This window comes from Ictidomys tridecemlineatus, chromosome 2, assembly GCF_052094955.1.
Source record: "Ictidomys tridecemlineatus isolate mIctTri1 chromosome 2, mIctTri1.hap1, whole genome shotgun sequence".
NCBI lineage: Eukaryota > Metazoa > Chordata > Mammalia > Rodentia > Sciuridae > Ictidomys > Ictidomys tridecemlineatus.
This window is the reverse complement of record NC_135478.1, coordinates 43,303,236-43,317,528: the sequence shown is the minus strand read 5'-3', so window position 1 is coordinate 43,317,528 and position 14,293 is coordinate 43,303,236. Positions and strand designations below refer to the sequence as shown.

At 43.8% G+C, this 14,293-nt stretch overlaps 1 protein-coding gene across 7 annotated transcripts in view; it reads left to right on the top strand.

Moving 5' to 3' along the window:
• Window positions 1-14,293, top strand: part of Flnb (filamin B) — a 145,220-nt gene that overhangs the window by 100,723 nt on the left and 30,204 nt on the right. For 4 of the 7 annotated variants that reach the window (XM_078038339.1, XM_078038338.1, XM_078038337.1 and 1 more), the window contains exons 20-29: window positions 1,018-1,280; window positions 2,660-3,257; window positions 3,919-4,092; window positions 4,689-4,851; window positions 5,551-5,711; window positions 8,387-8,554; window positions 9,871-9,963; window positions 10,765-10,888; window positions 11,906-12,062; window positions 13,201-13,390. In XM_078038339.1, the coding sequence (XP_077894465.1) occupies window positions 1,018-1,280; window positions 2,660-3,257; window positions 3,919-4,092; window positions 4,689-4,851; window positions 5,551-5,711; window positions 8,387-8,554; window positions 9,871-9,963; window positions 10,765-10,888; window positions 11,906-12,062; window positions 13,201-13,390 (2,091 nt within the window). The remainder of the gene's footprint in view (window positions 1-1,017; window positions 1,281-2,659; window positions 3,258-3,918; window positions 4,093-4,688; window positions 4,852-5,550; window positions 5,712-8,386; window positions 8,555-9,870; window positions 9,964-10,764; window positions 10,889-11,905; window positions 12,063-13,200; window positions 13,391-14,293) is intronic. The other 3 variants (XM_078038343.1, XM_078038341.1, XM_078038340.1) reach the window with 1 other exon arrangement.

The following is a 14,293-nucleotide window of genomic DNA, read 5'->3' as shown; positions in this document are numbered from 1 at the left end:
TCCACAAGGCCGGATCCCAGTTCTGAAGGCTGCAGAGCAAGAGCTCCATGTGTTGGCTTTTATGGGTGATGACAGGCAGATATGAGCATAGGAACAGTCACTGCCCAACCTTTCACTAGGACACCAAGTATTCTTACTCTAGAGCAGTAAAAGCTTGATGTCTCTTAGGAAAAGCTCTTTCCCTTTGGATCCTGGGGCTTCAAGATGCCCTGCTTGTGGTCCAGCAGTGTTCATCTTGGCAGGCCCCATACTACCCCAGAGTCAAGATTTCTTGGATTGTGGCAGGGCCCTGAGTTCCTAGTGCTTTTGTTTTAGTTAAAGTACCTTCCCCGTTTTTGACAAATATAACACTTAGGTTTCCTGTGGACTCTCTTTGTAAAGACCTTTCAAAAACCACACGGAGTCAGTTCTCGGGATGAGATTCAGCGCTCTTGCCTTTGCCAGCACTGTGTCTTCTTGTGGGGTGAGGGAAGCAGCTATATAGGATTGTATTTCTTGCCAAGAATTATTAAATAAAATATGGACCTATAAGTGTGTTTTCACATAAAGTTAACATGAAAAGTAAGTAAAGAACAGAGGATAGTGTCAGATTATAATTTATTGGTCTGCAAAGCAGATTGTAAGATTAAATAAATTTAGATTTGAGTCCCAGCTTGGTTGCCTGCTGGATATGCTACCCTGGCCTCATTTTCCCCACCTGTTTAAGCCATTGATTAATAATAAATACCCTTTAGAGTTTTGGTGAAAATCAAAAGAGACAATGTGTGCTGTTCTTTGTGCCTGGAATATAAAATGCCTGTAGTAAGTGACAGTTGTTATTATCATTAACCACTGTTCTTATGCCAATTGCTGTTGAGGCTGAAGTGCAGTTATGTTCACTTAGTCTTTCTGCACCTGCCTTCTTATTGAAGAGGCTAAGACAAAACCCCATGTCCAGAGAACCATCCTTCCCTGCTTATGATGATTCTTGCCTCTGGAAGAGGGCAGCTTCTCACTTTGACTTGCTCCCTTCCCCAGGGGTCGAGGTTGGGAAGGATCAGGAGTTCGCCATTGATACCAAAGGAGCAGGAGGCCAGGGGAAGCTGGACGTGACAATCCTGAGCCCCTCTCGGAAGGTTGTTCCATGCCTGGTGGCACCCATGGTGGGTCGGGAGAGCAGCACAGCCAAGTTCATCCCTCGGGAGGAGGGGCTGTATGCCGTGGATGTGACCTATGATGGACACCCCGTGCCCGGGAGCCCCTATACAGTGGAGGCCTCTCTACCACCCGATCCTACCAAGGTCAGCTTTTGATTTTGTTCTAGAACTTGCCCATTTGTTGTCAGATGTGGTACCACAGTCCTTCTCTCTGGTCCTGCCCAGCAAAGACCTTTGGAAACTCATTTTGTGCTGAAAGTCAGTTCTCAGTGACCAGCTTTGGTTCTCCTATCTATCAGCTTGAAGAGTCCCCTGGGCAGCTGGGCCAACCCCTGCTCTTTCCTATCACTGTCTGGCTAGAAGATTTTGGTGAGGGACTCCCTGTCCCTGAATTCTTTTCCTTTGCTTGTAGCTTAATACTGGTACTTGGTTCAAAGCCAGCCTGTAAGTATAAGGCAAGCTAGTGAAGATGGAGACCTCTGGCCAGTGTCTGACACACAGACTGAGTTCATCCTACAGAGACTATAATAACATAATATAAAAAGACTTTGTCTAAACTAAGCATGGGGCTGGGGATTTGGCAAAGCAGTAACGCGCTCGCCTGGCATGCGTGCGGCCTGGGTTCGATCCTCAGCACCACATAAAAACAAAGATGTTGTGTCCGCCAAAAACTAAAAAAATAAATATTTAAAAAATTAAGTAAATAAATAAACTAAGCATGGTGGTACACACTTGTAATCCCAGTGACTCAGGAAACTGAGGCAGGAGGATCTCAAGTTCAGGCCAGCCTCAGCAATTCAGCAAGGTTAACTTAGGGAGATGCTGTCTCAAAAAAAAAAAAACAAAACAAAATAAAACACATTAAAAGGGCTGGGATTGTAGCTCAGTGGTATAGATTCCTGGGTTCAATCCCCAGTCCAAAAAGAATACATAATCTTCATTACTTCTTCTGGTAGCCCTGACTCAAAAAATTTTGTTTTTTTTTTTTTCCCATTGTCTGAATGGTGTGAATCTATGAAATGGACTTAGTTGTTGAATCACAGATGAATGCTTCATCCCTCCCTCATTTTAACAGTTTGACTTTTTTGTTGTGCAAAATTTATTGAATGAGATGTAGCATTTTTAGTTGCAGTGAGGTCTGGCCTTCTGCAAGCCCTTGATCAGGGAGACCTTTGTATGCTTGTTGGATAGGATGCTAGTTCTCAAAGTCTACCTCAGGGATTCAGAAGAATATGGGATAGCAGTTAAGGGTGGGATTGCCATCTCAACTCCAGTTCCTGTCGCTTAGGCAAGCCTCCTACCTGTGCCTTTCAGCAGTCATTGAGTTCTTAGCCATCTAGCTATTCATGGCATTTCATCACAGCTCTAACTTGGGGGGTGCAAGTGAGTGGCACAGTAGGGCTGGGGAGAAGGACCACTTAGCTGTGGTACACTTCAATGCTGGTTGTAGTCTTGCAGCAGGCCTGGCTGAGCAGCAGTACCAGTGCCAAGCGGGATTTAACTTTAATTCTTTCTTTGTATAGGTGAAGGCCCATGGTCCTGGCCTTAAAGGTGGTCTTGTGGGCAAGCCTGCTGAGTTCACCATTGACACTAAAGGAGCCGGAACTGGAGGTTTGGGCCTAACCGTGGAAGGTCCTTGTGAGGCCAAAATTGAATGCTCTGACAATGGTGATGGGACCTGCTCTGTCTCTTACCTTCCCACAAAACCTGGGGAATACTTCGTCAACATTCTCTTTGAAGAAGTCCACATACCTGGGTCTCCCTTCAAAGCCGACATTGAAATGCCATTTGACCCCTCTAAGGTTGTGGCATCAGGACCAGGTCTCGAGCTCGGGAAAGTGGGTGAAGTTGGGCTTCTTAGCGTTGACTGTTCGGAAGCAGGTCCTGGGACACTGGGCATGGAAGCCATCTCAGACTCAGGAACAAAAGCGGAAGTCTGCATTCAGAACAACAAAGACGGCACCTACGCGGTGACCTATGTGCCACTAACAGCTGGCATGTACACACTGACCATGAAGTATGGTGGGGAGCTTGTGCCACACTTCCCTGCCCAGGTCAAGGTGGAGCCCGCTGTGGACACTAGCAGGGTCAAAGTCTTTGGACCAGGAATAGAAGGAAAAGGTGGGTTTTATTTTTAAATAAGGGAAAGACTGGAACTTAAGGGCTACCAGAGGCTCACAGGCTACCAGTCCCCTAGACTTTTAGGGGCCAGGTGAGGTGTAAGAGGACATGTACCTGTGGCCTCTGCTTCAGAGAATGGTTGTGGGGAAACCTGGATGAAGTGGGGAGCACATTGCTTTTCCAGAGGCTGCTTTGCTGCCCAGCCCTGTTTCTGTTTCTCCGTGGGGAATGGGGTCCAGCATTGTCAGCAGATTTTCCAGATTTTTTTGTGGCAAAGCCAGAAATATTGATGTTTTTTTTTTTTCTGGTTCAATATTAGAAACAACTTATTTCATTGTCAATACTGCATTGAAAAAAATAGTTTAAATGTGATGCTGGCTAACACCACACATGCTGCAGACAGCAGGTCCGCCTGTACCCTTTAACTTGTCCTAGAACCCCACCTCTGTGTATGCAGGTCAAGACTTCCCTAAAAGGGGTTGTGTTGTCACAGACCAAGATTATCCTGAAAGAGGAAAAGGGGTTAATAGTCCCGATTTTGAGAGTAAGGAAACCAGTTGTCTGCTGTCATTGAAGTTAGACTTAATTCTAGTGTTTTGGGGTTTGCTATTGGGTGCAGGGTGTTTTTTGGGACATTCTTGTCTGTGTTGTTGCTCTGCAGATGTGTTTAGAGAAGCCACCACTGACTTCACTGTTGACTCAAGGCCCCTGACCCAGGTAGGGGGTGACCACATCAAGGCCCACATTGCCAACCCTTCAGGAGCCTCCACTGAGTGCTTTGTCACAGACAATGCTGATGGGACCTATCAAGTGGAGTATACACCCTTTGAGAAAGGTAAGATTTGCTCTTCTTGGATGTGACCCTTAATCAAAGCCATGCTGATCCCTGACCTATGTGCTGGACCCATCTCAGGAGATGCATGTATAAACTGAAAAGAAATGTGAAACCTCTCTCCCCAGTAGGCTACCTGCCTGCTCAGTGCCTGGCTTGCTAGTCTTTTTGTGTAACAGGTAGGCTGGGGCTTAGCCTCAGCCTCACCTGAGCAGGTTATGGGGTGATGTCAAGGTATGTTGTTCATTTGTGCTTTTTTTTTTTTGTAGGTGCATATCGGGTTTCCCTTAGTCTGTTGGTTAATAGCTAGATGGAGTTTTCTTGAATTAGGATAATATACTTAGAATTATGACTTGAATATAGATATATTGAAACTTGCTTGGGGTAGCATGGGTGTGTTATGTCAAGTAAATTGCATTAATAGTTTGCTTTTTTTTAAAAAAAAGAACCTATCTATACCAAAATTATTGTTTTTTTCAACCTACTCTTTTCTCATGACATAGACTTGAATGACAGATAAAACCCTTAAGTACAATATCACTTTCCACAAATAAGTGAACTTTATGCAAATATTTATTTCTGTTTGTTGTTTTGAACAGGTCTCCATGTAGTGGAGGTGACATATGACGATGTACCCATCCCAAACAGTCCTTTCAAAGTAGCTGTAACTGAAGGCTGTCAGCCATCACGGGTCCAAGCCCAAGGTCCTGGATTGAAAGAGGCATTTACCAACAAACCTAATGTCTTCACTGTTGTTACTAGGTAGGCAGGGCCCTGGGCTCCATGTATTAAGTCTGTAAAAGGAATAGTCCTATGTAATTTAACTGCTTTAAAAAAGTTTAAGGGCTGTACCCTACAGATGTGTTGTGGTCTACCATCATATGTTGAAATGCATTTTTGTAACATGTTAGTCATTTTCTTTTATAGAGACTATGTTGTAGAGAAAGACCAATTGTAGTGCCTAATAAAAACCAAAAAACAAACAAAAAAACTTCTAAGCAAACTAGGACTAGAGAGAAGCTTCTTATTCTGATAATGCAGAAGTGTATAGCCAACCTTATATATAAAGGAATAATTAGAAATATTCCTATTAAAATGGACCACAAAGAAGGCTGGGGGTTGGGTTGCTCAGTGGTAGAGCACATGCTTAGCATGCACAATGCTTTGGGTTCAGTCCCTTGGGTGGAGTGGGCACGTATCTACATTGTATTTGCATTGTTAGCCAATGCAACTTGATAAGAAAAACAAATGAAGGAAGCATTGGAAAGGAGAGGTCAAGGCTATATTTATATTAGACTGTTGAGAAATACCCTGGGACAGAGAGGTGTTGACATGTTTGCAGAATGAGGATGGCTCAATGAAATAGTTACTTATTATAAATGGATTTTAAAATCAATTCTGGCAATAAACAGACTAGCATGGACTGTAAACATTTCACTTTTTTCTCCACCCTTTTCTCAGAGGGGCAGGAATCGGTGGGCTTGGCATAACTGTTGAGGGACCATCAGAATCGAAGATAAACTGCAGAGACAACAAAGATGGCAGCTGCAGTGCCGAGTACATCCCCTTTGCTCCAGGGGATTATGATGTTAATATCACTTATGGAGGAGCCCACATCCCTGGTAAGCTATGCAATGGACAGGAGTCCAAACACTAACTGATTTTGGGTGAAAATAAGTTTGATTTTGCTTATTTCTTTTGAATAGGAAAAAAAAATCTGGTATTTGTGGTAGCTGTAGAGGGGGACTTTTCCCTTTTCAGGATAGAGCCCCACCCCAGGAACCCAGGAATAGGAAGAACTTCAGTGGCTCATATAGTTTTCTCAATAACCTGGCATGATGCTGAGTGGGAAATGGGCAGGCTGAACACCCCACTTATGGCTTTCTGGATTGACTCCTAAGAAGCTTGAGTTACCACACACTTCCCTGATTCTGTCCCCTCTTTCTCTCTTACCATGTACAAATGTGCATACACAGTCACAGTCACTCTCACACACATTGATCAGAAAGTATTGGCACTGAACACAGATTAATTCTACTCACATGTCCATATGAAATGTCAAAGGGACAAGTTTTTCCTCAAATTTGTGCTTGCACTCATACAATAGAGATTTTAAAGATTATCAGGGTATTTCAGCCTCTGCTTCCTACCCCTAATACTATCTATTGTTTTTGCAACTGAAACTTGTAATAATTGGTACAAAGAAGAATGGAACTAGGTGACAAGATAAAGTTACAGGAGTTTTGGAGTTTTGAGAGAGTTGAGCATCAAGAGAGAGGACATGGTGACTTAATTAGGTGGGTGATAAGCATCTGGTTGTGGCAGCGTTAGAGTGCTGGGTACCATCAGCCTTGGAGTTCCCCTACAGAAATGGATGAGCATTCAGGCTCTGATGGCTGACCCATGAGCTTACTAGAAAACAGAAAAAAGTCTCATTTTGGGTATTCCCATTAGATGTTAATAATATAATGTCTGCATTCATTTTCTCCTGAACCCCAGAACTCTATCTCAAGCAAAGACATTTAGTTAAGTGATGGTTGTAGACTTAGTGTTAAGCTATGTAGCTAAGGTAACTCCAAAGGCACTGAAACATTAGGTGACCTGCTAGCTTCTAATTGCTTTCGTGGGAATTCTGGGTGGTTAAATATGAGCCCACTTTTTCCTAGAGATACAAACCTCTAGTGGGATTTTGTTTATTTGTTTTTTTTGTCAGTGCTAGGGATAGAACCCAGAACCTCGTACATGCTAGGCAAGCATTCTACCACTGAGCTCCCTACCCAGCCCTCTGGTGGGGTTTTTGAACAAAGTATCCTGTCATGCTCATAATGGCTTATTTGTTTCCTGTGGTGGACCAGCTGTGGTCTGTTGGTGACTGCCAAGACCACCAGGTTGACTAGGATTCAGAGTGTGTCAGGAGGAAGGGCTGCCATGATTGATTGATGTGTGCCTGAGGCAGGGACCAGGGGACTGATGGCAGACTTCCATCTTGAAATTAAGATTTTTACCTTTGTGTGTTGCTTCATACCTGCTCTCATGCTGATTCTCTGATGACTTAGAGAGTGGCCTCAGAGGTAGTCCTTGGCCACCCCCCTCTTGTCATTGAAGTCCTCATCTACTATGAAATGAAGCTCCGATTTCTTTCCCTAAACCACAACATGGAGGGCTGTGCTCATCTTTGCTGGGGTCAGCCATTATTTCATTTACTTGAAAAACTAGATGCCATTGAAACTCTGCTGTGTTGTTAGAAAACCAGGGTCTTGGTTCATTGTGTGGTCTTTGTTATTTACCACCCCTAGATCTATAGATAAACTTTCTAGGATGTAAGACAGAGAGACTTTGGATTCCATGGCTGTTAGACATCTGGTAATTGTCAGGTGTCATGGGAAACATAAGAACTCTACACATGGCAAGGAGTTCGTGGAGCTTGGCAAGGGACTTGGCAGCTTAAAGCCTGGTACTGAAGACACTGGGGCTTCTGTTTCTGGGGAGGTCCCTGTCCTTATGGAGTTCCATTAAGATTCCTGCCCCAGACCTTATTCCTCTGTTTAGTGCTTTTCTTATAAATTCTGATCTTCCTGCATTCTCCATATTTTACTGGTCTTTAAAATTGATACTGTGGTAGCAGTCAGAGGCCCTCAGGTTTGCTCTTGGGGTCAGCCATGCAGCAGGTCCATCCAGAAATCTCAATTGTTCAGGGAACCAAGAAGGCTGTGTGTGTTTGGGGATGCTGGCTGTGTTGGAGGGATGGAATGAAGTAACCATTTGTGGGAGAGGAGGTTGGATATAGTCTTCAAGGCCTGCCTGTCCTCCCATCACCCAGCCTCCTCCTTCAGTTCCTCCAGCAGCCTGTCTTCCCCTCACCTCTAGGCTTCTGCACAAGCTAGTCCCTCTGCTGGTCCATCTACTTCCCCTGGGTGATAGCTGCTCGCTCTTCTGTCTCAACTTAGATGCTACTGGAAGGTTTCCTCTGGTTTCCTAAGACAAGGTTCAATGTCTCCTAAGTGTTTCACCTGATACCCCTTCCCACATATGTTATGTAGGATATTAGAGTGACATGCTCACACCTTGACCTGCCTTGCAGGCTCCTTAAGGCTTGTTAGCCACTGAGTAGACACCTGGCACAGTGTCTACATGTAGTAGGTGCTCCATGGCCATTGATTGGACACATGGGTAGGCACAGCAAGGCAGGGGGAGCTGATAGAGGCCTATTAAAATTGAGGTCCCTCGTGTGATTCTGTGTGTGCATAGATGGGTCTCCAATAGCTAGATACTCAAAATCCCATGAACTGTTTTCCAGGTAGCCCCTTCAGGGTTCCTGTGAAGGATATTGTGGACCCCAGCAAGGTCAAAATTGCTGGCCCTGGGCTGGGCTCTGGTGTCCGAGCCCGCATCCCACAGTCCTTTACGGTGGACAGCAGCAAAGCTGGCCTGGCCCCATTGGAAGTGAGGGTCTTGGGCCCCCGAGGTAAGTATGTGTCCTGCCTCCCTGCCAACATCACTTATCTGGGTGGGGACAGCCATGACCCAGAACAGGTATTTGCTTTCAAATATGATCATGAACTTAAGATTATTATTGCTGATAATCTAGCTAAACTGTAAAAGATCCTGCTTAAAAGTAGGCAGGCCTGTTATTTCTTTAGAAGTATGTCTTCCCCCATCCCCTTAACGACATGGCCTTAAATTTCTTTCTTTCTTTCTTTCTTTCTTTTTTTCTTTTTTTTTTTTTTTGATACTAGGGATTGAATTCAGGGATACTTGCCACTGAGCCATATCCACAGCCCTATTTTACATTTTATTTACAGACAGAGTCTCACTGAGTTGCTTATCACTTTTGCTGAGGCTGGCTTTGAACTCATGATTCTCCTTCCTCAGCCTCCCGAGCTGCCAGGATTACAGGTGTGCACCATTGCGCCTGGCTCTTAAATTTCTTTTAATAATTTCACTTGTTAGAGTAGCTAGTTGAAGCAAGTAGTATATGGGCTCTCATGTAAAATTACTGTGATTGCCACAAGCAACTCAGTGAGACCCTGTCTCTAAATAAAAGTCCCTGGTACCAAAAAAAGAAAGAAAGAAAGAAAAAAAAAATGTTGCTACTTCTTCATTACCTACTTCAGCATTTATGAGGTGTCTAAGGGGGAAGTCCAGATGTATGGAAGGGGTGAGATTTGAAGGCAATAATTCTCTTTGAGATGCCTCCATGCTCATGTAGAAAATTCCAGAATCTCTGAGAGTGCTAGCTCTGTGGTATTGTGTGGTTCAGCCTCTGGGAGAGGAAAGAGGGTCTTTTGGGGAATGGGGTGGATGTTTTTTTTTTTTTTCCCACTGGCCTGCCCTGTTTGCAGTCTAGAATTTAGGATTGGTGTGGCAAGCAGGGTATTTGGGGAAAAAACCCCAAACTATGTTGAAACATGACTTTTTGGGTAAGTGACCGCATTCACATTCCCTCTTTTGGCATTTAAAATGTGCCTTTATTCTCATACACAATTCTTAAATAATCTGGATTTTCCCCCTGTTCTGTGTTCTTGGCTTCCAGGAGTGACAAATAAGGGGTTCCTCCTTTGAAGAGGAACCTTCTCCTTAATGGGGTTCAGCAGGAGGTTAGGCCCTTTGAAGCTCAGGGCAGAAGTGGTTTGGGGGAAATGAGGTCATGGGACTGGACTCCAATTCTGTGAAGTTACTGAGCTTTAAGACGTGCGTGCATGCATGTGTTTGTGTGAAAGTTTTACTTAGATATCTTCTTTTATCATGGAGAACTCTCAAGTAACAGCCTTTTAATTTTAGCTGATGAGATGGATTCCCAGTCATGGCGCAGCCCCTTGAAAGCCATTTCAGAGTTCTTTAAAGGTGACCCGAAGGGTGACTTTATGGAGACAGGTTTGCATTTTTCCATTGGGCTGCTGCTTTAAATTATGTAACCTAAATTCTTCTTGCTGGCCTTGCCTCTAAAGTTGGCTTGTAGCTGCCTCACCTGCTTTATTTAATGAGCATGCTATGCTTTGATTAGCCTACCCTGCCATTGACCGATCTTGACTCTCATGTTAAGGACTGCAATCTGGAATCTATCAACACAGTGCATGCCTTGATTATGCTTTAACGTGATCTTTAAGCATCCCCTACAGACATCACATTGAAGGTCTCCTCATCCCATGAGATTGACACCCTCACCTGCCCTGTACCTACATCCCAGCATGCTAGCATTTTATAGTGGTCTTTGCTCAAAAATGATCACAGATCTTGACTGGCCATCCCATTGGTTAACTTTTGCTGTTCAGGGTTCTGGACTTTTGGGCACTTTCTCAGCTACAGAGTAAAAATTGCCACATCCCAAGCATGCCTAACCAGCTTGAAAGGATATAGCATGTCCACAACATGTGCCTTCACCATACACCCTCCAGCAGCAAGCACAGGCAGTCTCCTTAATTATACTCTAGGGCAGACTGAGTGTACTTTAGCCAACCCCAAAAACTAAAGGTGTCTCTTGGGGTCATTTCTGCAACCATGAATTGGGGATCCTGTGATTTCTTAGGCCTATGATTATGGCCTGCTTGCCTTTATGTTACTCATCAGTGGAAACCAATAGTCTTGGGGATAGATGTGATGCTGTTTCAGACGCAGCCAAAGGTGAAGTGAATTGGAGGCCAAGCAGTCACTCAGACCTCTCATCTCTGTCCTCAGGTCTGGTGGAGCCAGTGAATGTGGTGGATAATGGGGATGGCACACATACGGTGACCTATACCCCATCGCAGGAGGGGCCTTACATGGTCTCAGTTAAATATGCTGATGAAGAGATCCCACGAAGGTAAGTGCCTCTCACCTGAGGCATGGATCTAAACCAGCCTCAAGCCCACCCAGCTGCAGGATTGGCTAGCATTGCTGTGGTAGCCCCACCCACCCACTTACCCATTCATCCAATCAGCAGATTTTATCCTGAACTTGTGTTTTCCACACACATTATACACTAGTTTGTTATTTGTGGTTCCCATTCTGCTGTCCTGCCTTTACTTTTATCCATCTTTAGTTTAAAAGCAAGCTGAAATTAAGAAGATGGGGAATTTTGGAAAAACAAGGAATATATTAGTTTACCAGAAGCTCCCATTTGGTAACTGTGCAAATGGTTTTCTCATTAAGACAAAGGTCTTTACCACTTAATTTGAGAGTCTGGTTGACAGTAAACATTCTCAGAAAGATGTTGGATAGCAGCTTTGTTCCTTGTTTATATCAAAACAAAAAATGTGTAAGTTCTTTAGCTCTGGAATAACATCAAAAATTTTTTAATCATGCCCCTTAAAATGGAAGACTTACCTCTAACCTTAATATATACATTTTATATGGAGATCAAAACATAGCTAGCTCTAGCTGTGTAGATATTCATTATTTATGAATTACATTTGCATATTGCTTTACTTGTAGATTGTGTACTGTGTAAAGCATACTAAATATAGAATAAGAATAAATATCATTATAGAATGAGATAAAATATTAAAGACTGGTATTCTTTCCATTTTGGTTACCATTGTCTTAGCATAATAAAAGTATTAAATGGGTTTAACCCCGAGTTTCCCAAACTAATTTGGGAGCCTGTCTTCCCTAAACTATTTATATTCCATGAAATGAACTCAGGGCAAGGCTGGTCTGGCATATGATGGCTACTACCTCATAATTCTAAATTTCTACTGGACTTAAGCCACTTTGATTAAACTCATTTTCTTATCTCCTATAGAAATACTCTTGTCAGTCCTAGTCTGGCTGTGTAAGAGAGGTCAGATGTGGCTGGACTGACCCATATCCTTCCTGACGAGGGTATTTGTCTATCAAGTCCCTTTAAGGTCAAGGTTCTTCCCACATATGATGCCAGCAAAGTGACCGCCAGTGGCCCTGGCCTCAGTTCCTATGGGGTGCCTGCCAGTCTGCCCGTGGAGTTTGCTATCGACGCCAGAGATGCTGGGGAAGGCCTGCTTGCTGTCCAGATAACGGTAACCTTGAACTTTTTTTTGAGCCAAACCTTATTAGTAAGACCTAATTTTCTCGCCAAGGATAAGAACAAGGGTTTTCATAACTAAAACCAGAACTGATGGAATTATTTGTTAGATTTTCCAAGAGTCACTGTATGTGTGGGAGAATAAGCAAGCTCACCTGAGAGGCTTTATTTATTTATTTATTTGTTTGTTTGTTTATTTAGGTGGTGCTGGGGATTGAACCCAGGGCCTTCTGTATGTGAGGCAAGCACTCTCCCAACTGAGCTATATCCCCATCTCAACCTGAGAGGTTTCACTCTGGGTGTCACTTTGTAGTAAATCTCCTGTATTTTCCTGTTACATCTCTGTTTTTATTTTTTAAATGTTTTGAATTACCTATTGGATCATTTGGGACTATTTTCTGCTATATATCCCAGTAAACCCCCAAATAAGTATGGCTTCAACATAAGATCATCCTCTCTTGGTAAAGAAGCCAGGTGGTAAGCCACTGAGGTATTCTATGGCTCTCCAAGGGAACCAGCTCCATCTCTGTGCTCCTCTGTCCTAGTGTGTGGCTTCTGTCTTTAAGTTCTCCTCATGCCCATGAGACTGTCAGTGCTCTGGCCATCAGATCTACATGGCAGGCCAGGAGGAGGAAAAAGGGAAGATGGAGAAGTGGACGCTCTTCCAACTCAGTCAGCTATCTTAAGCAGCCCGGTCAGAAGACTTCCAGCCTGTCTCATTTGGTAGAAGTGAACCATGAATCACATGGCCATGTCTGGTACCAAGGATGCCAAGACATGGAGCTTTGTATTTTGGGGGCTATGTACCTCGCCAAGAATGAGGGAGTCCTATTAGTAAAGGACACAGGGAAAGTAGATGTAGCAGCATGTGAGCAGGAGATTCTCCCCTTACCTCTGCATTTCATGCATTTGGAGCTAAAACATTATTTGTTTACTTAACAGATCATTGTGGTTTGATCTGTGACCCTGTCCTCTGCCTACCAATACAGCAGAACAAGATTATGTTAAGCCATCACTTCTGTCTCCTCCCACTAAAAGCACGAATCAATGAGCAAGATATGTCAGGAATTTCCATGAACTTGCTCTACCTGTTGGAAGCAACATCCTGAGTAGCATATCTCTTTTATCCACAGGACCAAGAAGGAAAACCCAAAAGAGCCACTGTCCACGACAATAAAGATGGCACATATGCTGTCACCTACATCCCTGACAAGACTGGACGCTATATGATTGGGGTCACCTATGGGGGGGATGACATCCCGCTTTCTCCTTACCGCATCCGAGCCACGCAGTCGGGTGACGCCAGCAAGTGCCTGGCCACGGGTGAGTGCAGGGTAACATTAGGGCCAGGAGGGTGGATTGTGGAGTCAGAAAGCTAGGTTCTAGCCCTTCTCCACCACTTAATAGCTGTGTTATCTGGGTGAGTTGCTCAGTCTCTCTGAGCTTCAGTCATACATAGATTGAAGATCTCTTTGGGGAACGTTCAGGTTCAAGAAGTTCTTGCATGGGTCAGAGACTGTTCCACAGGATTATTGCAAAAATTAGATGAGGGTGAGGCATGAAAAATGCTGAGCCCAGTGCCAGGTTCATGGGAGCTATTTATTATATCACTTTTGAAGTGGCTATATTTGTTGAGGTCTCAACTATGATGGTGACTCCCATGAGAAGCTGCAATTTTCTGCCTTCATGAGTAGATGGTTGAGTTATTTAAGATTCAAGAGCATTTCAGTTCAGCATCAGAGAAACACATGAAAGGATCTAGGGTTTTCCTTTCAGGAATTCTCCATGGATAACTGAGCCTCACTGTTCCTTCAATTTCTTAGGCATGAATAGTTGACTGTCATGGGCCTTTCAATTTGTAAGAATAGCTCCTGCAGCTCAGGGTTGCTCCTCAAGCAGATTTCAAAACATGAAATGAAATGGATTTGCTTCTCTTGGGCCTGGGTTTTTTTTTAATCTTTCATCTTACTCTGTCTTTTAGGTCAGGGTTGTCAACTGCTCCTCTTGGTCTTTTTTTGTCTTACTCATTGCAAAAATTAAGAAATTTTGAAATGTTGGCCAGATTGCCGCCCCCGTTACTATAGTGACCCCTGACCCTAAAAGGGCATGTTAATGTGGGAAGGGGGTTTCCTTTTTGCTTTTCAGACTCTGTTTCCTCCCCTAGCACAACCAGAGTCCTGAGCAAAATACTCTCCTCGACAGTGTGATTCCTGTTGGCCATATCTC